The sequence below is a fragment of the Balaenoptera musculus genome, chromosome 2 (genome assembly GCF_009873245.2).
Source record: "Balaenoptera musculus isolate JJ_BM4_2016_0621 chromosome 2, mBalMus1.pri.v3, whole genome shotgun sequence".
NCBI lineage: Eukaryota > Metazoa > Chordata > Mammalia > Artiodactyla > Balaenopteridae > Balaenoptera > Balaenoptera musculus.
Genome location: NC_045786.1, coordinates 15,518,442 through 15,543,751, shown reverse-complemented (window position 1 = coordinate 15,543,751; position 25,310 = coordinate 15,518,442). Strand labels below are relative to the sequence as shown.

At 35.5% G+C, this 25,310-nt stretch overlaps 1 protein-coding gene across 1 annotated transcript in view; it reads left to right on the top strand.

Moving 5' to 3' along the window:
* The window catches only part of MALRD1 (MAM and LDL receptor class A domain containing 1), a 612,855-nt gene that overhangs the window by 419,003 nt on the left and 168,542 nt on the right, over positions 1 to 25,310 (top strand). The window contains exon 30 of the mRNA XM_036841268.1: positions 17,983 to 18,111. Coding sequence (XP_036697163.1) covers positions 17,983 to 18,111 — 129 coding nt within the window. The remainder of the gene's footprint in view (positions 1 to 17,982; positions 18,112 to 25,310) is intronic.

The window sequence follows — 25,310 nt, the reverse complement described above, 5'->3', positions numbered from 1 at the left end:
GCCAAAAATATAAGTCAAAAATCACAATATTTTATAATCAAAAATTATTTTTTGAACTAGCATCTGAAAACGAAGTCACTGTTCAAATTTTTGGAAGCGACAAATTAGAAACCACTTGACTTATAAAAGCATTTATTACAATATAGTCAGTAGAATTATTCATTCTCTCAATTTGTGGGAATAATATCCAAGAATGATTTATGTAACAAGACTTAAAAAGACACTATTAGTAATCCTTTTTACTCTTCCATTTAGTGGCTCCTTTTTAAACATAATATACTCAAAGATGTGAGAAATTTGAAACAAATAATTTTAATATACCTTTGTCAATTATTTGTGATAAAATAAGTTTATTCACCACATGATTCAAGCATACTTTACATGTTACTAAACAACCAATGGGTCACTGAAAAAATCAAAGAGGAAATTTAAAAAAAAATACCTGGAGACAAATGAAAATGGAAACACAACAATCCAGGATCTATGAGACATAGCAAAAGCAGTTCCAGGAAGGACATTTATAGCGATACAGACCTACCTCAAGAAACAAGAAAATTCTCAAGTAAACAATATAACCATACATCTAAGAGAACTAGAAAAAGAAGAATAAACAAAACCTGAAGTTAGTAGAAAGAAAGAAATAATAGAGATCAGAAATAGATGAAATAGGAAGTAAAAAAAAAAAGAAAAGATCAGTGAAACAAAGAGCTGGTTCTTTGAAAAGACAAATAAAATTGTTAAATCTTTAGCCAGACTCATCAAGAAAAAAGAAAGAACACCCAAATTAATAAAATCAGAAATGGGGACTTCCCTGGTGGCACAGTGGTTAAGAATCCACCTGCCAATGCAGGGGACACGGGTTCCAGCCCTGGTCTGGGAAGATCCCACATGCTGCGGAGCAACTAAGCCTGTGTGCCACAGCTACTGAGCCTGCATGCCGCAACTACTGAAGCCCGTGCGCCTAGAGTCCATGCTCCGCAACAAGAGAAGCCACCGCAATGAGAAGCCTGCACACTGCAGAGTAGCCCCCGCTTGCCACTACTAGAGAAAGCCCACATGCAGCAATGAAGACCCAACGCAAATTTTTTTTTTAATAAATAAATAAATAAATAAATAAAATAAAATCAGAAATGAAAGAGAAGTTAACAACCAGCACCATAGAAATACAAATGATCGTGAGAGTACTATGAACAATTAAACTCCAATGAAATGGACAACCTAGAAGAAATGGATAAATTCCTTAAAACATACAGTCTCCCAAGACTGAATCAGGAAGAAAAAGGAAATATGAATAGGTCAGTTACCAGTAATAAAGTTGAATCAGTAATAAAAAACAACAACAACAAAAGTACATGAAAAGATGGCTTCACAGGTGAATTCTACCAAACTTTTAAGAAGATATAACACCTTTTCTTCTCAAGCTATTCAAAAAAAAATTGAAGAGGAAGAAATGCTTTCAAACTCATTTTAAGAAGCCAGTATCACCCTGATACCAAAACCAGACAAAGACATCACACAAAAAGAAAATTACAGGCCAATATCACTGATGAATATAGACACAAAAATCCTCAACAAAATATTAGCAAACTGAATTCAGCAACACAGTAAAAGGATTATACACCATGATCGAGTGGGATTCGTTCCAGTGATGCCAAGATGGTTCAGTATCACGAATCAAGCAATGTGATACACCACATTAACAAATAAAAGAAAAAAAAATCACATGATCATCTCAATAGGTGCAGAAAAAGCTTTAGACAAAATTCAAAACAGTTCTCATTTTCAAACCAGCTGGTTTTCATCATAATAAGCCTGAGTATATTTTTAAAATTTACGTAAGTGTGTAAATACACATCCTCCCGACAGCTGTCCCACTTCTAGATGCAATAATTGCTGAATATTAATTTATACCTTATTCCTTATATATCTCTTTTTAAAATATGAAAGTTTAATATCCTAGACAATAGTATTTTCCATTTTAATGGCAATATCCTATATTTTATGTAAATCAAGGTTAAATGTTTTTGGCAATCCAAAGCTTGTTTGTCAGTAAAAATGTTTCCAAATTTAAGCAGAGGATAAAGTCAGGCTCTGCCATAATACCTGCTTCTAAAACAGTGCCTATCAGTAGACAATCGGCAAATATTTTTAATTTTTTAAAAAATTGTGGCAATATACACAGAACATAAAATTGACCAGCTTACTCATTTTTAAGTGTACAATTCAGTAACATTAAGTATATTTACATTGTTGTATAGCCATCACCAACATCCATCCAAGAAATCTTTTCATCTTGCAAAACTGAAACTCTGTACCCATTAAACAATAACTCCCCATTTCCCCCTACCCTCAGCCCCTGGCAAGCACCATTCTACTTTCTTTCTCTGTGAATTTGACTACTCTAGTTTCCTCATACAAGTGGAATCATAAGAGTATTTGTTCTTTTGTGACTGGCTTACTTTGCTTAGCATAATATCCTCCAAGTTCATCCATGTTGTACTATATATCAGAATTTCTCTCCTTTTTAAGGCTGAATAATATTCCATTATATGTATATACCACTTTTTGTTTATCCATTCATCTGTCAATAGACACTTGGGGGATTTCCCTGGCGGTCCAGTGGTTAAGACTTTGCCTTCTAATGCAGGGGGTGCAGGTTCGATCCCTGGTGGGAGAGCTAAGATCCCACATGCCTCACGGCCAAAAAAGCAAAACATAAAGCAGAAGCAACATTGTAACAAATTTAATAAAGACTTTAAAAGTGGTCCACATCAAAAAAATCTTTAAAAAAAAAAATAGACACTTGATTTGCTTCCACCTTTTGGCTATAGTGAATAATGCCGCTATGAACATGGGTGTACAAATATCTGTTCTTGTTCCTGCTTTCAATTATTTTATGTATATGTTCAGAAGTGGAATTGCTGGATCATATTGTAATTCTATTTTTAATTTTTTGAGGGCCAACTCAATATTATTTATGGTGACTACACTATTTTACATTCCTGCCAACACTACACAAGCATTCCAATTTCTCCACATCCTCACCAAAACTTGTTATTTTCTGGAGTTTTTTGTTTTGGGGGTTTTAAAAAATATAGTAGCCATCCTAATGGGTGTAAAGTCACACCTCATTTTGGTTTTGATTTGCATTTCCTTATTTTGAATTAGTGATGGTGAGCATCTTTTCAAGTCCTTCTTGGCCATTTGTATATCTTTTTTGGAGGAATATCTTTCAAGTCCTGTGTCCATGTTATTTGTGTGTTTTTTTGCTGTTGAATTTTAAGCAAATACTTTTAAAAAGAGTAAAGGAATGAATATGAGCAATAAGGGCACCCTTCTGCTTAGTCATTGAGCAGCTATATCAGAAAAAATAAACAAATGTAAATACAAATATATAAACATTTATAAAAATACCTTATTCCCAATGTAACTCCAAATATACTTGTGCAAAAGTGTCTAAATTTCAACAAGCTCTTCTTTGCTTGTTGTAATCTCAGTAGTAACATACCTTTCTTTGCTCTAAGGCATAGCATTATTTTAATCTGCCATGATTTTTGATGCACTCTGTTGAACAATGGCTTCTGCCGTCACATTCATTCATGAAGCACAGTGATGTCATTACAGGGAATCAACTTTCTGATATGCTGAAATGAACATTTAACTTCCGGCTATTCACAGTACATCAGTCATTTTTCTATGGAAGTGCATGTTTCCCTAGCTTCCACTGTGAGCAATGCTAATTTGTATCAAACTTTCACACTTCGATGGGAGCTTAAAAATATCAAAGTTATTTATATTTGTACTTATATATTCAGATTTATTCATTTTAAAATATAGCTTTATTTTTAGTTATGAATGCATTGTTAGTAAATAGCATTGCATGATAAAATTGTTTCATGCTAATATTTTTTCCCTTCAATCTCATGAAACTCCATCAGGCTGAAACATTCTTTGAAAATAGGGAATAAAAGAAGTGAGACTTTAAATGAGCTAAACATTATCATGTTTCTACTGTCACAACTTGCCCGTGTATACTTTTGAATGTCAAATAGAGGGAAAGATGCAAAGCTCTACCTTCTATAAAGCGTGGAGTGTGGTTGTGAAAGAGTGTGTGAAGGAGAACCAAGATGATCATAGGTGCATTCTTGGCACATCAATTTCAGGAAGCTTCATATTTGGAAACGAAGATCTAGAAATTGATTTCCTTAAAACTGTATGCCTTTATCTCCCTTGCAACAATTTTTATGTACTCTCTGATGCACCCATAACTTAGCCTGAAGACTGCTTATACATGATAGATCCATTCTTTCCCTTCTGATGTGCATGCCAAGTCTGCCAAAAATCAAATATCTAAACACATGGGGTTCAATTCTAGGTCTTCTATTATGTTCTCTGGTCTATGAGTCTATCTCTGTTATTCCACACCTCTTATTTATTATAATGTTTAAGTTTTGTTATCTGAAGTATATAGTCTCTTGATTTTGATTTTCTTTTTCAGGAGTGTCTTGGCTCCTGTTAGCCTTTTGTTATTCTGTATAAATTCTAGATTCAGGAGATATATATATATATAGAGAGAGAGAGAGAAAGAGAGAGAGAGCGAGAGAGAGAGGGAGAGGGAGAGAGAGGGAGATCTCCTATAGGTATATATCTATAGAGATGGATAGATAGATAGAGAGATAGATATTCAGGTGATTCATGTACATCTATATCTCCACCACTTCTGAGAGGCAGGTTTATTTCTCATTTACTCTAAAGCTGCAAATATAAACCCTATTGATTCCAGTTTTGTGTGGGAACCTCCAATAAATCTCCTGCCCTGGGTAGTCCTTAGCCCGTGAAGTTATCTCCAGATTTCAATAGAAATTCCAGTTGGCTGAATTCATTTCATTTCTGACTTTGAAGAGTCTTGCATTTGAAAATATATTTCAGTATTTTATTACAGATTGTAGATATTTTCTCTCAGTTGGCCTTAATACAGTGACTAAAATCTCATACTGCCAAAAAAAGGAAGTGAAAAAAAGATTTTCTATCAATATTATTTAAAATATTTTAAAATGTAAATGTAAAATACATTACTAACACAAAGGTATTTTGCAGTGTTTTATAATGTATTTTATGGAAAATTATATCATTTTTTAATGTTTAGCTACTTAAAATGTACATCTTTTCTCAAGATGTCAAGTCCTGCTTTATTCTTTTGGACATAATGTACTATTTGGTGAGTTTATCTTTAAAATAACTTATGCAACATATTAAGCAATTTAAATATTATGTTGAATTTGACAGTGGATCAAGTGAGCTTCCAGGAGTTTCTAGTCTAAGAATTATCTCATATTCCAAGAAATCCTGTATTTTTAAATACTTTTAAACATTTTCAAATTTCCTTAAAATCATGGAATATGCAATTTAAATTATATTCTTTCATCACCATTTTGATTGGAAAAGCAATAGCTTAGAGGTTATATAACATGATAGGCATTGGAATCATTAGCTCAGTTTGAATTTTAACTTCACTGTTTCTCAGGTGTGTGACCTGGGACAAGTTACTTCACGACTCTATGCCTTTTCTATACAATTGAATTATTGTGGAAATCTATTGATTTAATCCTTGCAAAGTGATTAAACCAGTACCCAATCCATTGTAAGTGAAAAATTAATATCTCTTAATACTGATAGCATTTTCTAACACTATTTAGAAAGTAAATGATAGTGTAAAATGTTATTAATGATTTCTCAAGGAAGCGTTTTGTTGTAGAGAGAATGCTGACCTAGGATGACTACAAAAATAATTAGAACTTTTAATATCTCTAAATCAAGGACAGTTTTACCAGCTTTATATGCTTTACCTTCACTAAATCTTGGTTTTTTTACATATAAATTTATTTATTTATTTACTTATTTTTATTTTTGGCTGCATTGGGTCTTCGTTGCTGCACACGAGCTTTCTCTAGTTGCAGCGAGCAGAGGCTACTCTTCGTTGCAGTGCGTGGGCTTCTCATTGCGGTGGCTTCTCTTGTTGCGGAGCACGGGCTCTAGGCGCGCAGGTTTCAGTAGTTGTGGCACGCAGGCTCAGTAGTTGTGGTGCACGGGCTTAGTTGCTCTGCGGCATGTGGGATTTTTCCGGACCAGGGCTCGAACCTGTGTCCCCTGCATTGGCAGGCAGATTCTTAATCACTGTGCCACCAGGGAAGTCCTTTCACTAAATCTTATAAGAACCCACTTTATAGATAAAGACACTAAGGTTCTGAGAGGGCAGGTTCTCAAGAATCAAGAAAAAATTTGGAAAAAGTAACATTAAATAACTAATTACTAAATGTCAAGCATGTACTGAAAACTTTGCATACATGATCTCATTTAATGTTCATACACCTCTGTTATTCATGTTGTAACTTCAGTATCTCCATTTGTCAGATGAGGAATCTGAGCCTCAGAGAGATTAATTACTTTAGCCAAATGACACAACTGGTAGAGATATTACTCAGGGAGATTTTAAGATTTTGTTAAAAAATATCGTAAAGTTTCTTTGTTGTGGCTAAACTCTTTGTAAACAATTAAAAAGTGCATCAAAATATTTTTCTTTAGTCCACAGTAAACTTATTAAATTCTGAAGATTTGAATGAAATATTATGTCAAAAATACAGTGCAAATTAAATTTTTATACATCTCACATATATGGCAGAGTTCAAAGGAAAGGGTCAAAGATAATATTATGCGGTGATTAGACTTACTTGTATTCGTTTTATGCAGAAAAACATAACTTGATCACAGTTTGATGCTGGAATTTGCATGTAAGTTGAAAATTATTTAACAGTGTCCTGCAGTGACCTTACTATACAAATAATAGACAAGACAAACTAATTCAGAAGTCTGAATCAGATTGCTCAGCACTTCAAAATCTCTTATTCTTCATTAAAACTCATTAATGGTATCAATATCAACGAGGTTCTAGAATCTTATATTTTTAGGAGGCCGTATATTTCCTCGAAGTGGTATTGTTTTCCTTTATTACACATATCATTGATTATTGTTGCAGCACTCCTAAAGTAGGACCAAGATAAGGTAATAATAGATGCAACTAACAGTTTATATCCTTTTTTAGTGCACGTACTAGAAACCAATTTTACCAATCAAATAAATCGGGGTCATTTTTTCTAAAGATTCTGGGATGGATCAGAGAATTGAAGAAACAATTGTGTAAGCCATCCTTGAAAAGAATAAGCTCCAAGGACCTAAGTAACAGGGGCTCATGGAAAGTTGCTCCAGTGAAGTGCCCATTAGACACCTGTGCCCCCCAGAACTGCTATTTCTGTGTGTCTTGGTACAACATTCAATCCCAAATGCAATAATCCTGTTGGCTTATCTTTAATCAGTTATCTCTCCTTTGATCAATCAGCTATGTAACACCACACTGAGATTCTGGGTGATGGACATTAGCTGGCTCTTTTCTGTTCTTCCTCACGCCATACCCCGCCCCATTTGGCAAGGAGTCTGTTGAGAGCTAAAAGGACATGCCCACTCAGAGCCTATGTTCCCGGTTCTAAATCTCAGATTACTCTGATCATGCAGCTCCAAGCTGGCTTCAGGGGTCTTTCCTCACCTCTTCCCCAGTTCTGTCTTCTCATGGAGGGACTGCATTGCTGGTACGCATACCCTGAGCTGCAAGGTTAGCTATGAGATGACCATGGAGATGAAGATGGGATTGTACCTACAGACTGGGGTGTCCACTGCAGATCCCATGCATGTTAAAGGTGGACCTATTGCCATAGCCTGCGTCATCACCTTGAACCAGGAAGCTCATTCACCTTGTGTTTATTCTGAACATCAGTCTATAACATATTTTATAAGACCCTAACTATTCATGTTTTATATCCATGTGATATATTCTCACACATTAAACACAGATGATTCATAATCTGCTCTTGGGAGGTATGTACACTTCAGAAATATGTCTCTACATTTCAACACAGACTTCCACATTCTCCATCTCCTTAAACTAAGTTTTTTGCCTAATTATTTTTATGTATTTTATATGTAAAAATGTTAGTGTTTTGGTTTTTTCCAGTTATTCCCACATTTTATTTATGTAGGATCAATGCTGGTAAACTCTTGGGCTTTATACAACTCTTGATTTCTTCATTCTAGTGGAAGTATAGTTATTGGAGTGGGGCAGCCTATAGCTGAGACATTCTACATGAGTAACTTTTAACTCTTTAATGCCCAACAATTTTAATGGAATTTTCATCTTACATTTTAGCTCGTAAGAGAAATGTGCTTTTGGATGGCTGAAAATAATAATCTTAGATTACTTGTTACAGCATTTTTGTACTTGCATTTATATTTTTAAAAAGCAACCAGAGAATTTCTAGTGAATTAACTAAGAAAGTGTCTTTGAGATAGTATTCAAAACCCCTAGAACTTTAATTTATTTATTTACTTATTTTTGGCTGTGTTGGGTCTTCGTTTCTGTGCAAGGGCTTTCTCTAGTTGCGGCAAGTGGGGGCCACTCTTCATCGCGGTGTGCGGGCCTCTCACTGTCGCGGCCTCTCTTGTTGCAGAGCACAGGCTCCAGACGCGCAGGCTCAGTAGTTGTGGCTCACGGGCCTAGTTGCTCCGTGGCATGTGGGACCTTCCCAGACCAGGGCTCGAACCCGTGTCCCCTGCATTGGCAGTCAGATTCTCAACCACTGCGCCACCAGGGAGGCCCAAAACCCCTAGAACTTTAGAGTGGAAAGACCTTAGGGATCCAGAGTGTTTGAATGATTTCATTCCAGGTTACTTGGAGGTTTGACACTGTGGGAACAGAAATACAGCTTATTGCCTCTCAATTTAATGATTATTCTGTCACTCCATAGTAGGTGTAGGAGAACATGAAGCAAACACACATGATAATTACTGACTTGGGTAGTAAGATGTGTAAAAATAGTTGTTTTCAATTTGGTCAAAATGAATCAACTATTATAAAATATATTTAAATAAGCTTGTATCCCTACTATGTATTAATATTTCGAGCAAATCAGCAAGTACTTCTGTATAATTTCTATGCAAAAGTTACCTGAGCAAGGGAAAAAAAATAGTATTCTGAGACAAAAGCTAAACAAGCAATTGCATTTGCCTCCTGTGCCATTTTCTATCAGATATATATGACATTGGTGCTTTGATGTGCAAATTTCCTCTTACACCTCATCTCCAGTGGAATGGAGATAAACTTGAGCAAAGTGTGTACTCCCCTCTTAATACAGCAATTAGAAAATTTTAATTAGGTCTAAACAGATGACATATTCCATCCATTATGGGTCTTCTTCAAGTTAGAGTTGGAATCCAGCATGTAGACAGACATCCTTAATAAAGGGCCACTTGTGAATGATGATTACAATTTCCTTGGGTGAGTTTTTTTCTTTCCTTACAATTTTATGTCTCACACCAAAGTCGTCTTCTTCACAAAGAGTATTTATTGTCTCCATACTCCAGGTTCCTGTGCCTCGCTTCTCTTTAGATTATCTTTGCTTTCTGTCTTGTGTCATCACACACCGTGGGCCTACTTGTCTGTGTAGAAAGCAATAAATTGCATCATTACCTGCGCTTATATAGACTATCAAGCTCACAGTATATATTACATCTCAGAAATTATCTTAGGCAGTGACAATAATTATCCTGCAACCTATTTATCCTCTAAACAGTTTTCAAGAGTTGACAGTTTTCTTGTAACCATTTTTAACTGTGAAGTTCTATAGGAATGATTTTGCCCAATATAGTTTAAATTCATTAAATGTAATTCTTAGTCCTTAGTACTCATAGCATGTTTAGAATTTATTTTATGTTTAATTAACCACCTATTCTGATTGTAGTGGTAAAGTCCAGGCAATTTTACAAATTTAAACACAGTTCAGCAAATGTTACTTAATCACCAAAAGGTCCCTGGGATCTGTGCTATGGTTTAGGGATGTAGTAATGAATACAATATAGATCCTTCCTTTAAGGATTCTTTCCGTTTTTTTCCAGAAGAAACATGTCTAGTTTTCTGTTGTATAGTGGATAAATCCAACAGGAAATGTATCAGTGTACTGTATTTCAATACCACGTGCTATAATTGATATTATCCAGAGCACCAACAGAGCTGGATGGATAAATGGGACATGGAAAGAGTAACACTTAACTTATGGCTTATGGGATTGGATATTTGCGCAGGATGAGAGGAGGAATGGGGTTTATTGGTTGAGTAAAGGCTGTAGTCAAAGCATGAATTCTGGCTTTGCTATGAAGTAGTTGTGTGACCTTCAGTAATTTTAATAAGACAGAAAATTATAGTACCTGCTTCGTGGAGCTATCTTCGGAATTAAATGAGTTTATATACGTAATGTGCTTAAACAGGATGAGACATGCAATCTAGTCTCCTTAAGAGTCAGAGCCACCATATTCATCAACAGAATCATCCTCATTGTATACAAGTTATAGTAGGGGAGGCTACAGCTAGATCACAGTTCAAGTTCATTTCTTATTCAGCTTGCAGTAGTTAGGTGAACAGATTAGGGGGACCACTCTTCTCATGCATTTATTCAAGGACCCAGGCCGGTCTTTAGTCTCTGACCTTCAAGGTCCACCCTAGTGAACATCACATTGTTTCTATCCCGCCGAGAGAGGAAAAGAACGTGGCGAGCTGTGCGTGGAAGTTTGTGTGGCTTTGCCTGGAAGTGGTGACTATCACCTCCACTCACACTCCACTGGCTAGAACTCACCCTTGTGGCCCCACCTGGTTGCACACGGTGTTGAGAAGTCAAGTGCCTGGCTGAGCAGCTGCTACTCAGCAACAACCGTCTGCTGTAGAAATTTGAAGGTATATGTTGTAAACAGCCAGCCATCTCCACCCCACGGATGAGACAGGATGAAGGCGTAAAAACAAGAGTAAGGACCAAAGTAGGTGAGAAAAGATGTTATGCTTCTGTGGACCATCCACAGATGGGCATTGTGAGGTTTAGTGTGAGTCAAGAAATAGAGAAAGATAAAGTAGGAGGCAAAAAGAGAGAAGAAAGTGCATTTTTTGGTCACGTTTAGTGTGTCTGATATGTTATAGAGAAATCCAGCAGAAAATGTATCATAAGTGACTAAACTCAGGAAAAGGGACAGATTGGGTTGTAGATATCAGGTCATCAACCCCCAGATGTCAGGTAAAATCATGACAGTAAATGTGATGCCCAAAGAAGAACAAAGGGTCACAATTTGCTGCATTGGCATTAAAGACCTGAACGGGAAAAAGAGCCAAGAGAGAGAAGGAGGGTTAAGATGTGATGGAGTAGTAGGAATATGGTGGCCAGGAGCTAAAGGAATTGAGGGTCACAGAAAGGAAGACATTTTTGGTATATCAGATGCAGAAGTAAAATCCAGAATGGACACAGAAAGGAAGACATTTTTGGTATATCAGATGCAGAAGTAAAATCCAGAATGGAAAGGGTCAACATTTCTCTTAAAATGGTAGTTAGGAAATTACCAGAAAACGAAGCAAGCGTTCTTTTAATGGAGCATTAGGACCTGAAAAGGGATGAGGGGTGGATGAGGACTTTTGAATCACTAACCCACTAAAAGTGCTTCTTAAAGCGGAAAAGCATACTGGTCATTGTCAAATACATCACTTCTGAGTTTTGTTGATTTTGCTTTATTTTCTTATTATTTCCTTTTCCTTCATTGTAAACCTTCTAAAAAGGTTTTTTGTCTAAACCTTTAAATTAATGATTTAGAAAACTAGATACTTAAAATATATCCAGATCTAAAAAAAGCTAAAGATAAAAATCTGAGTTGCATGTCTGAAAAGAGAGGTTGACATATATAATTTTCTTTCAAACAAATATAGAATCAGTTTATAAAGTCACCTTTTTGCTTAAAAAGCTGAAAAGTTGATCTTTAAGATATTTTCCACTTCGTATACACCTTGCCTCTGTGTAGCACAAGTGGATTTGTATTTTTTATATTTTCCTAAGCTCTTGCTATCCTCTAAGACATGGTCCAGTAACTCTGATAACACTTCTGATAATTTTGGCACAAACTGTACTTTGCTGTCACTGAGCTCACAGAGGTTACACATTCAGATGTGTTGCTCTCAGTTGTCTGATATGTGCAGTGACCTTCTTGAAACCTAGCAATTTTTCTAACATAAGATAGATTTAAACGCTCACCCTGAATAGAAAATATGAAAGGTATTTATTGTTATTTTCTGGACATTTAAAAATCCTGGTCATGAGATATGTAGTCATCAGCAGTGTTGAGATTTCCTTTTATTTGCAAACTTGCCCCTGATCCTATTTCTAGAACAAGAGAGCCGTCAGGTGAAATAAGCAGTTCATCTGTGAAGGAAGATTTCAGGTGCATGATCTTTCCCAAAGTATTTTTTTCTTGAGCCTATTCCCCCCCCCCTTTTTTTTTTTTACCCAAGTGTTATTCTTCAGATAACATTGAATCTTCTGTATTTGCAACATGTGGCCAAATGTACTTGATAAGGAAACTGAAATGAATGGAGTTTTATAAAGGACCTGCTTCTTCTCAGTTGAGTGGTCTGGCCTCTTTTTCTAATTGGCTACATGACAAGCTGAGATGATATGCATTTTGAAAGGTCAGCACTGAATAAATGTATTAAATATTTATTAACATACCAGTGCAAACTAGGGCTACATTTTGTTGTCCTCTGACAGCAAGCCATTAAATATCTTCCATTACAGCACTAAACAGCCTGTTTTACACATAAGTTTTCACTACCAGATTATAAATTCTTTGATGGTAAGAACTATCCACCATGGTGTCTGACAACTGTTCAATATATGTTTCTAGGATGAATAAGTAAAGATACTAAATGGATGATGTCACTAGATTTAAAGGTATAGTACTTTGTATGAGAGAGTGATTACCATTGTTTTCATTTAGAGATTGATAGTAAATGAGTTACCTAAGGTTACAGAGCTTTCATGAGAATGGAGGTTCAGATCAATACATTGGCCACACATATTTTGACTTTCCACTAGCAATCAATCAATATTACTGTCCAGTATTACCAGCTTTAACTAGAGGGAAACTTTTACTTAGAATGATAAAACTTTTGAAGCATACCTACAATAAAGACTATCCAAAGATAATTTAACAAGTTAAAACAGACAAATGACGAGGAAAATGTATATATTAACAAACAGAAAGAAACTATGTTTATGAAAAAGTTCCCTCTTCTAGCCACTACAAATATATCTTTATGTTTCTGTTTCAATGAACACACTCAAATGTTCATATATGTTTACCTTTATAGGAACACAAGATAAAGAAAATGATATATGCCAATTTCAGAGGGTTTCTTTTTATAATAAGGAGCATGATTTGGAGAAAATTGTTTTATGGGACTTTCTTGAGATTATTTTTAGAATTCATGATATAAGGTTTTAACAGTTTTTAAATATTAAATTTATATTGAAAATTAGACTACAGAAAAATTAACAAAATCGTATCATAGGATGTGCTTCCCACTCACTACAAACATATAAAAATATCTTTAAAAAGTACTTATTAATACTCCAAACTGAAATTTGAAAAAGAAAAGAAAATATACCAGTTCCAGAACCAAAGGGGGACTCAAACATAGATCATAGATGGAAGCTAACTTCCCAGTGGCTTAAAGGACTTGGGAACATGGACATAGTAAATGGTATCTGGAGACTGGAAGTTTTAACCCTATATCAGAATAGGAGAGCTAGACATGTACCCTTGCATAAAACCTGGTCCTTTCCAGAGAAAGCCCAGAGAAATTTGTTGTCTGTCCAGGGACTTGGAAAAAATTAAAGAAAAATAGATAAACAGAACAGGAGCTACCAACATGAAACCAAAACCCTAAAACTTGTGCCATACCACATATAGGATAGTACATGCTGTGCAAATGAGAACTCAAAAATAACACATTAATATTAAAATTTCTAGAACCACTGAAACTTCAAGGATAATGCATGAAGCCAGTGTAAATTTATGCTGTTAGGACCACATGCTATCGGGATCATAATAGAGAAAAAGGAAAGCATAAAATAAAATAGGCAGGATACTAAATAAAATAATTAAATTTCACTTCCAGAAATTATAACTGAAATAAATATCAATGGAAAAGTTAAACAGATTAGAGGCACAGCTGAAGGATAAATCATCAAATAAGTGTGAGCTTACTCACCAAAATGCAACACAGCAAGGTAAAGAGAAAAAAAAATATGAACAGAAATTGAGACATTGAAGATAGACTAAGTGAATCTAACACTTATAATAGCAGCCGCATAGCACAGGGAGATCAGCTCGGTGCTTTGTGACCACCTAGAGGGGTGGGGTAGGGAGGGTGGGAGGGAGATGCAAGAGGGAGGAAATATGGGGATATATATATATGTATAGCTGATTCACTTTGTTATAAAGCAGAAAGTAACACACCATTGTAAAGCAATTATACTCCAATAAAGATTTAAAAAAAAAAAAAAAAAGAAAGTTCCAGAAATAGAAAACAGAGACTTAGGGAAAGATAGTACTTGAAGAAATAAAATTGATCATTTTCTGTAATTTAAAAATGACATGACTCCTCAAGTTATCATAGCATAGAAACAATGACATCCCAGTAGCAGGGGGCAACCTAGTACCCAGATTTTGGTTTTTGACAGCATTCTCCAATAAAAGGAACCAGGGCTGCTCAGAGAAATGACTGATGGCTGATTCTAGGACTGGGCTGGGAAAAATACAAGGTAAGGCTGAAGCAACTTATGGTGTTAGAACAGCAAGCAGTGTGCAAAAAAAAAAAAAAAAGGCTACATTGATGGTAGTATGTCAAAGGGACATAGAAGCCAACTGAAAGAGCTCCCCTTTGCCAATTTGAGCAATAAAAAAATAAAGTAGCATTGTATTATGACTCAAATTGTAAAATAAATATCCTTGAGTCCATATTGATATAAATTACTAAATAAATATATAAATGGGAGAGAAAAGACCAATCTCCCATATGTAAGAACACTAATTTATGTAGATTCTCTACCCTCAAGGAGGGAAGCATAGATCTCCACTCCAGTATGTGTTCTGCACACAGTGACTTCCTTCCAAAGAAATATTGTATTTAAAGAGATAGAAAAAAGAAAGTAACTTTAAAGTGGAGAAATATGACAAGAACTACATCAGCCTGGTAGACAAGGTCAACATGAACAGTGACAAGTTGTGTCATAGTATGTGCCCTGGTCATGATGTGATGAAAATAACACTTTACTTCTGTAGTCTTCCTCCCCTACATCCATAATCCTACCTAAATTATAGGGGGGGAAATCAAATTCCAATAGAAATCCTACAAAATACTTGACCAGTACTGTCCAAATTGTAAAAGTTATCAAAAACAAGGAAAATCTGAGAAACTGTCACAGTGAAGAGAAGCCTAAGGAGACATGACGTGGTCATGGTTATTCAGTCTCCTTCAGCCTAAGGAGCCTGAATAACATGGTCTTCAGTGAGGGGGAGTCTGGCCATTGCTATCACGTCTTTTATGTCCTTCATGTGGTAATATTCTGCATGAGAAATAAAGGTGCCAAAAATGTGTGCCCACGGGAAATTTACTGTCTGAAATCCCAGAGCATACTGAATATCATCACTTGAAGGAGATGATAAAACTAGTGTGTACCCACAAATATAATCTGTAAAATGAATATATCTAATTCTATGTAATGAATCCTGTGCACAAAGCTGTTTTAATCCAAAAACAAATTTATATGAGCAAGGATTTCTTTACTGTAACTTCTATTTCAAAGAAGAATAATGTGAGTTTTCAACTGACGTCACTTTAACTTTGGGGACAGTGTATTCAAATCCACAGTGGATTAGTCCTATATGTTCCTCGTGCTTTTAGTGGATTAAATATTCGATTCTTATGGCTACATTTTTTTGCAGACATTTTCTTCTTCCTAGGATTTTTCCATTTATCATGTTTTAGTTTTAGGTCTTTTGGACTCTGTCAACCTTTATTTTTTAAGCTAAAATAAATATTTAGTCTGTTTCATGTGCCGTATTCTGCCAGCCAGGTCATCTTCAACTCGCTTATGAGCACCAATGCTCTTTCCATTCTCATATCATTAACTATAGTATGTGTTAGATTATCTTTCATTTCATATATTTGTTGACCAGGTTAATAGGTACTACTTTTATCATTTTGGCTAAATGACGAAATTGAAAATGGCTAAACACATGCAAGACATTCTCACTAAAATAATGTTCCTCTTCTATTTACCATGCTGTTTTTGCTAACAGCAGTCTGACTGACTATATTCTTGTCTTAAAGAAGATCTACTTTTCTTAGAATTGCAGTCTCTTTTTATTTTTAATTCGTGCAACCCATATACCATAGATACTCTGGTTTATGCTCAGTTTACTATAATTCAAAGCATTGACTTGATTCCTCTTCATGTTTTTTCTATTCTATATTGTTAAGGTAATAATCCTCATTTAGAGATGGAGTCTATTTCAGTCATTTTTTTTTAAACTAAAGAACCAATTATTTAGATTATAAGTCAAAACCCATATCCTCTGTGGAGTAATTTTATGACTCCACAGCCTATGGCATAAAAAAATAAAATAATCTCCAATGCATAGACTTGCATACTAAACAATGTCCACATAGTTCTCTGGGTTAACTGTAAATTCTCACTAGTGTTAATTAAAATTATGTGGCAAAGTTTCTAAATCACTCAAAGAACACGACCTTTAATTCTTCACCTTACTGATACCCACGATCTAATAAATATTGGCTGTTCTTTTAGATGCCCTCTCTCAATCTTTGTATTTAGACTACATTTTACTGGTAAATTATTTCTGGAAATTACTGAGGTTTTAGCTATTGCATTATGGGGATGACTATGGAAAGACTATAGAAATGCACTTTTATGAAATCTGTAGAGTTTTACTATTTTCCTTCATGAAAATACTCCCTAACCTTGAGTAACCTGCCCCCACTGCAGACACCCTATCCTGAACCCATACTAATCTATGTAACAAAGGAATTGCTGAGCTTTATTTAATTTGTTGAATTTGATAAAGATAGTTTCAGACCTTTAATGTATATCACTTTGAAGCTATAAAATATTATCATTAGACTTCATATCAGTTGAAATGATTAGACTTCATATCAGTTGAAATGATATGCCAACATGTGAATTGCTTTGAAAATTCTATGTCAATTTGCTTTTCTAAGCCCCCTTTAGATGAAACCATTATGCCTTCAGTTATTGTAACCAGCATTTATAAAGCACAAATTGTATTATTAGGTGCTGTGTTAGGCCCAAGAAAACACAGCAAAAACTCCTGTGTTGAAGGAGCTTAGAGTCTGGGAGGACAGACAGAAGTGTAAACAGCTCTTATACGAGGTGGTAAGCATTTAATATAGGAATAAAAGTATCCTTAGACAGCATGAAATAGGGAGTGTCCGACCAGAGGCTTGGATGGCAAAGAGAAAGGCAAGACAAGGGTAGAGAGAGAAGTTGTTTCCTTGAGTCCTAAGGTTGAACAGACCACCAAGACCACAAGTGGGAATGAATGGTCAGTACAGGTAAAGGAAGCAGCATTTGTGAACACGTGGCAAAATGCAGACCAAGTGGCATATTTGTGAAGCCCTCAGTCCTAGGATATAGTTTACCTGCAGGTGCTTAAGAGAAGAGTTGCAGAAAATGAGCCTGGAAAACTAAGCTGGAGCCAAAAACCAAACTATTTTTAATGCCTTGATTGGGAGTTTGGGTTTATGGTCAGCCCTTGACTGATTAAAAGATATTTTGGAAGTACAATCTATGTTACTTGCTGAACAGTTCCAGGTGGGACTGAGATGGGGAGTTGTCTACAAGTCTACCTTGGACAACAATTAAAATCTTTAACTTATCTAATAGTGTGGGAACTAAAAGGAGTATTCAAATTTGATGCCGGTATCACCAAATGATGTTTGTGTTTGTTATTTTGTTTTCCCCACAGTGGGAGAGACTTCTGAGATTTGCCCAGAAGCCACTGATTTCTTGTGCCACAACAAGAAGTGTATTGCATCCCACCAGGTCTGTGACTATCAACCCGACTGCTCTGATAGGTCTGATGAAGCTCACTGTGGTAAGTGTATTTGTCTGTTGTAACGCTGCGAGTTCAGCACAGATTTTCACTTTATTAGCAGAGTAACTTATTGGCATTGATGACTGAGAAGAAATGTTCTTTTCATGCACCAGAGTAGATTTAGAATAGACAAAACATTTTTCCAACTTCTCTATGCCAATATTTAAATGGCAGCCCTTCCATCCTTTTTACCACCAGACTAAAAACTGCAACAAATGTATAGCAAATCATGTTACCAAAATTTCCCATCATGTCATTATATAGAACTGTGTGCAGAGTCAGGGTTAAAATTGGCAGAAACTGAACTAGCAGAGCCTACATTTCTTCATCAGTTCTCATTACTGATTCCATTCCTTTTTCCCCCAAAAATAACTGATTTTATAGATGAGGTGAAAAAAGAACACTAAATACTAGTTTAATGATTAATTTTAATAATTACATTGCCCTGGAAAAAGAGGAATACAAGAACCACTTTGGTTTTTTTGTTCAAACTTTGATTCAAATGATTTTAAAATTCATGTATAAAGCCAAGTGTGTAATTTTTAAATATGAACACATATTTAAATCCAAAGAATTTTTTTTCACATATCTTACTGATGAGCATTCATATGGAATCTTGATACCATACAGGCTGCCTGTTGCCGTTAATGTTTGCAGCATAACAAACTACCCTAAGAGTTAGTGGCCTAAACAAGTTTCATTTTGCTTGCAATTTTGTGGATCATTCATTCAGGAAGAAATCGGCTAGGCAGCTTGTCTCTGATCCACATGGCTCAAACTGGTACAGCTGGACCTGGAGGATCACTTCCAAGATGCCTTTATCCCCTACATGTTTGGCACATGTGTACTCTTTGGTTTCTCTGTCTGGATCAACATGAAATCAACCTCCAGGGCAATCCCTGTGGCTTGGGCTATCACAGGTTAGTCAGACATCTTACATGGGATTGGCTTTTACCATGTGTCACCTGTAAAAGAATGCACAACGTAAAAGTTAAGAAGTATGTTTTATTGGCAGACTTTCTGAGGACTTAAGCCCAGGAGGCAGCCTCTCAGATCCCGCTGAGGGACTGCTCCCAAGAGGTAGGGGGGGGGAGCCAAGATATACAGGAGTTTTGCAGCAAAGACCAGGGAGCCCAAACATCAAAAGATTACTGTTAATTAAAGAAAACCAGATATCTCAAGTAAAGCTTTTCTGTGTTTGGGAAGATGCAAGAACCTGTGCTCAGTGAAGTCATTCCTTTGCTATACACCTTAGCTATCTAGGGCCAGCATCCAGGTTTTTCCCATCCTAAGTCCCCTCAGGGTGCAGCTTTGCGGGTGGCTGCAGTGACTGAGGGCTTGATGGCGGGCATCCTGTTGTTTCTGCCCTGAGTTCCCTCAGGGCAGTGGCAGTGGCTGACGGCTACAATGTCCTTTGTTTACTGACATGGCAGGCAACATTCTTCATTCACAGAAAGTTCCAAGAGCCTGAGGAAAAATAGCAAAGAGTTTGTATGACTTAGCCTCAGAAGTTCCAGAATGTCCCTCCTGGCTCTTCCTAATGGTCATTCAAATAACAAAGTCTAGCCTAGATTCAAAGAGAGGAAGGGAATAGACTCCTTTTCTCAGTGGGAAAATATCATACATGCACAGGGAAGGCGTACTACACAAGGCACGTTTAAATGTTTATTTTTAGCTCAGTGTTATTTTTATTCCTCGGGATGTTTGCTTCTGAAGTGTTCATTTCTCTTTCTTGCATTCGCTATTTTTTTTAAATTGTGGTAAAGTATACATAAAATATACATAACATAAAATTTACTGTTCTAACCTTTGTAACTGTGCAGCTCAGCGGCATTAAGTATATTTGCATCGTTGTGCAGCCAACACCACAGCGTCACACTGATGCCAGCTTGCGTGAGTGTCATCAGAAAGGTTTTTCCCTTAGAGGGCATCCAGAACCCATATCCAGAACTTTTTTTATCTTGAAAAATTGAAACTCTGTACCAATTAAACAAGAACCCTCCATTCTCCCCATTCCCCAGCCCCTGACAACCACCATTCTACTTTCTGTTTCTATGCATTTGACAACTCTAGGTGCCTCATGTAAGAACTGTATTATGAATACTACAGTATTATAATCTTAATTTCATAAAATATTTATTTCCTTTATAATATATATATTCTCAAATGAAATTTATAATACATTAAATAATACTTTCTAGTGTTATTTCTAGCTTCTTTTAAGTGAACCAAAAATATATATATATTTTTATATTGACTGTTAGGAATTGATTTCAGTAGAGTTCTAAAACAATGCTCTGAAGCATTTTGAAGTCACCATTTTCCCCACAAGATATAACAAATAGAGCATTTAATAATCACCAGTGAAACATTAGAAACGGGGCCAGATTTATGAAGGTTCTAAAGAAAAAATAATTTGAATGTGATGGCATTGACATACATAATCCAGTGGGGTGAGAAGGACAGCTATCCCATGCATGTGGAAAACTTATTACAGACAGTAAATATCTTCCTCTCATGTAAAAATGTACATATACTGAAAATGTTTATATAAAAATTATACTCTTCCATTTATTCCTATTCCTAGTAGGGCTAGGAACAACTTTCTAAACATTGGGTATATAAAAATGAACAAGACATTGTGTTAGGCTTCAGAAATTCACTTTCTACTGTGGAAAAAAAAAAATCTAGAGGAAAAAATGTATTAAATATAACGTTCTTTGCTTTTTGAAAAGGTAGTTAGTAAATGAAAAGATTCCTGATTATTTTTTAAGTGTAACAAGTGCTTTCAGGAATAAGGTTATCACAGCTTATGTGGGGAGTACATATGAAGAAAAATATGTGTGTGTGTATGTACATCTGTATATGAAATATAAAAATAGACCTAAAAACATCAGAAAGAGTTACAGGTGTTTTGGTTTTTCAAATGTGAATGCTGCCCATGTTCTTTTTGCTTCACTCATTTTTCTTCTCAGAGTACCTTATATGATTTTTATTTTTTCCCACAGCTATTTGAGGTATTGATATAAAACACACAAAGGCAGTTTTGATTATCAGAAACTGAAGTCAGTTACATATCCATGTCTGTTCGTGTTACCCATGACTTTGATGGACAACTGCAAGAAGTATTTGAATTTATTAAAATAAAAGCAATATGTTGACAAATGAAATAATCACTTTTCTTAAAACTTCTTGATAGATTTTGTTCATTTCCAAAAGGAACATTGCATAGCACACAGAGATATACAGGTGACTTATTGATGCTGCAAACTGACTCCATCAATATTTTATATTGATGGTCTTTTGGATATATTGGAGGCATCAGGGCTGGATTCCTGCAGGCAGAGACTCTATTGTGGATAATGGAATAAATTACAACATTTTCAAAGTGACCTTTGGAGAAATATAAGGAAACAATTGACCTTTGGGTTATTAAACTGAAGTCTTCGTTTTGACTTTGACCATCATTTGTTGGGCAATTATTTAAATTTTCACAGGCTCAATTTCCTTATCTATATAGTACATATAATAACATACAGAGTGCTTTGAGAATTAAATGAAATAATGTAAAGAATATATTTGTTCAGTCTTCCAGGATTAATGTTAGCTTCTTCCATGCCATTATTTTTATATTCTCTTGAAATTTGTCAGTCATTGTGAATGCCTTATTTACATGTCCTTTATACTTATCAGACAATAAATGCAGTTATTCCTCATGACTAAATTTTTACCTTAGGTTATGAGCAAAGATAAAATCTTCTTTTGCATCGCTACCTCTTGTTGCAAAAATGCATGGTTGATAACAAATAAGATCAATTCTTTTTAAAAGAAACATTTAAGTTAGAAAATATGCCTTTTTCATGGAGGAAATTATTAGCTAAAATGTAGTAAGTGTGCCTTGTATTCTAGGCTAGGGATGCACAGAATGGGATGGGTACTTTCTCTCCTGCATCTTACAGTGATAAACATCATTAGTCAGTCATGTCACTCTTCCCCACTGTACCCAGATTCTCCAAAATCCTTCTCAGTGCAGCTTTCCAAGAAGGCATTTCACAATGAGGAGAAACCGTTTAATAGTTCTATGTTATGTATGTATGGCAAAATAAGGTTGCTATGTGGATGTGAGAATTAAAAATAATCAATTACGGAGCCATCTCTTTAATATAACTGAGTTGATTAATATTTATACTGACCTACAACAATATGGCTGAATATTGTACCAGTGGAAAAATGCCAGTCGTTTAAAACAGTGTTAGTAATACTTTGAATCCATTCAAGGGATCATAATAAAGATCACAATTTGGAAAATATTTTTTCTAAAGCAATAGCCATTTTGAAAATACTGATACATATTAATCATCAAGATATATTAATATTACAGTCTTCATATCATCTATCATTCAGTAATTAGTATGGAATCATGGCTTATATAATGCAGTTCAATAATAATACCTGATCACATGGAAATGTTTACAGTAATTCAATGGTAAACAACAATTAAGGTGGCAGTGCAAAATAAAGAAGTAATAAGTTGCCATACGAATAGTAATAACTGTGATTACTGTTATAAAACACACACACAGACCCTGAGAACTGACATGATCTGGAAAGAGAAAGATAGTACATAAGTTGGACATTCAAGAAAGAGTATTATTTGCTAGATGGAATGGAGAAGATACATTAATTAATACACTTGTAACAGAAATTCCAACCTTGACAGGTGTAGACATCATAGCAGTCCCTGCTTGTTGCCTGTCCATTTCTTTTTGTTCCTTAGAAACAAAACTGCAGTTTTATCCAGGGCAACGTTATGACTAACCACAGGTACCATCTTCTCCAAACTTCTTTGTAGCCGCCCTTGAGCACTCGCCCGCCAGTGAGATATACGTGGGAATTTGGGGAAGGAATCCCTTTAAAAAAGAAAAAGCACCAGAATAGGAAAACGCTTTTTTCTTCTTTCCTCTTCCCATTCCTTTCAATGCCTTGAATATGTGAACTTTTCAATGCTGGAAGGTGCAGCATCATCTTGCAACCATGAATGAGCCTGAGGGTGACAAGATGACAGAAAGGAAAGATGGAAAATATGCGCTTCACAACTACACATTTGAACTACAGTCACAATGCCAACCTTAAACTGACACCTTCCTGACATATTGTTAATTGAGATAAATGAATAGTAGCTGTTTAAGCTACTATTATTTGGGTTTTCAGTTACTTGAAACTAAATGCATCTCTAACTGATACAGACAATAAGGAAAATGTATTAGCTCAAATAGCAAGAAGTCCAAAAGCAAGGGAGCTCTAGAGTTGGTTAATTTAGTAGCTTTTGTCATCAAACGTATAGAACTATATGCCCTCCTTCATTCTTTATGTTCTGCCATCTTCAGATAATGGATTTTCTTATAAAGTCAGCTCCCCATAGAATCTCTTTAGTCCCAAGCATCGCATCTTTGCAATGATATCCTGAGAAAGGACAAATAGGTTTTCTTCCTTTTGATTTATTTTTAAGAATAAAGAAACCTTTTCCTAGGTGTCTTTTCCCTAGTAAGTCTCATTGTCTAGAAAAGCATCCCAAGACTATCTTAAACCAGTCAAGACAAGGGAAGTTTGAACATCGCATCATGATTGCTTAGATAAACCATGAGCCGCCTCTGGAGTTACAGGGGGCCTTTTCGCTCTTCAAACAAATATCTGAGTGAAAGAAGGTGAATTCCTAGATAAAACTGCAGTTCTGTCCTGAACAAGAGAGGGAAGGAAGGACTGACAAATGAGCATCGAATTGCTAGAGAACATATGCAAAAAAAGAGAGAGAGAGAGAAGTACTTCAACATAAAAGTTGAAAAAAAGTCAGTTTTATTCAAAAGAAATTTTTCTGAAAAATTTCATTGAAGTGGAGGCAGTTTTGGAGACAAGACAGATTTGAGCCTAAAAAAACATTGCATCAACAGAAAGGTTATTGTATTCAAGCCTAGAGGTTTTGAGGGCATTTTCAAATAATGTGAACACCTGAATATTTCGAGCAAGGGAAATAACATGAGAGCAGTCTTAAAGATGAATAATGTGGTTTGGGTGTATAAGGTTGATAGAATGAAGGTTACACTAAAGAAAGAGGCTCTTAACATAAACCAGGGGCTTGAACCAATGGAGCTGGAACAGGGACTATGGAGCTGCAAAGAAAGGAATGAATTAAACAAATTCTCGAAAGGGTAATCTATAGGTGTTGGTGATAGATTAGATATGGAAATAAAGAATGCAGAATCAAAGATAACTTCATAGTTTGAATCTTTAGAAAGAGAGAGAAGATTCATGCTATGAAATTAATCAATAATCTCAGAAAGAAGAACCCATTTGGAGGGATAAATGATGAGTTCATTTTAGGCTTGCTGGTTTTGAGATGATAATTGCATATTCCAAGTGGAATGTTCAACAAACATTGGTAGATAAACACTTGCATTTCATTGTAGCTGTAGATTTGTAGGTCATCTGCACAAAAGTATGAAAGGCTATGGGAAAGAATGAGTGAAGATACATAGAGTGAGACTTTTTTAAATTATGTAATTTTTTAACAAGAGAGGCACCCCAGCTAACTCTGCAATATAAGAAAGGAATTAGTAGAGAATGTGTGATTGAAAGATGTGGAAAAGTTGTATAACTTTGAAATAAATGCAGCTGTGGAATGCTAATAACAGTGTTTGGTAAGCAGTTGAGATCATAAACCAAGGTTAACCCTAGAAAAGGGAAAAGTAAAAGTGATATAATTTGAGTTAGAGAGGCTGAAATGTAAGAGAATGAATCCTGATTGTGTAGATATCTTTAGAGTCAATGATAAAGTCATATATTAAATATGGTGGAAGAGGAAGGACAAGAGTGGTCACAGAGAATAGAAGAAGAACAATTATCGTAAGGCCTATGTGTCGGGGAGTCAGTTACACAGAAATACTATAGAACCTGTGTGTGACATCATTCTAACAAACACACAGTGGCTGTCTTGTTTGTAACATTGGAAGATTCTACATGTTTGCGGTTGTGTTAACTAAACACCTGGAGAACCACATTCCTCACTTTTATCCATATTATATAAGCATGGTATAAACCTATGTATAAGCATGGCATAAAAAGGATATACAGAGCCCATAAATAAGCATATAAAAACCAATGGAGCATAAGTCATATAGAATGAATGAAAGAAATGTATATAA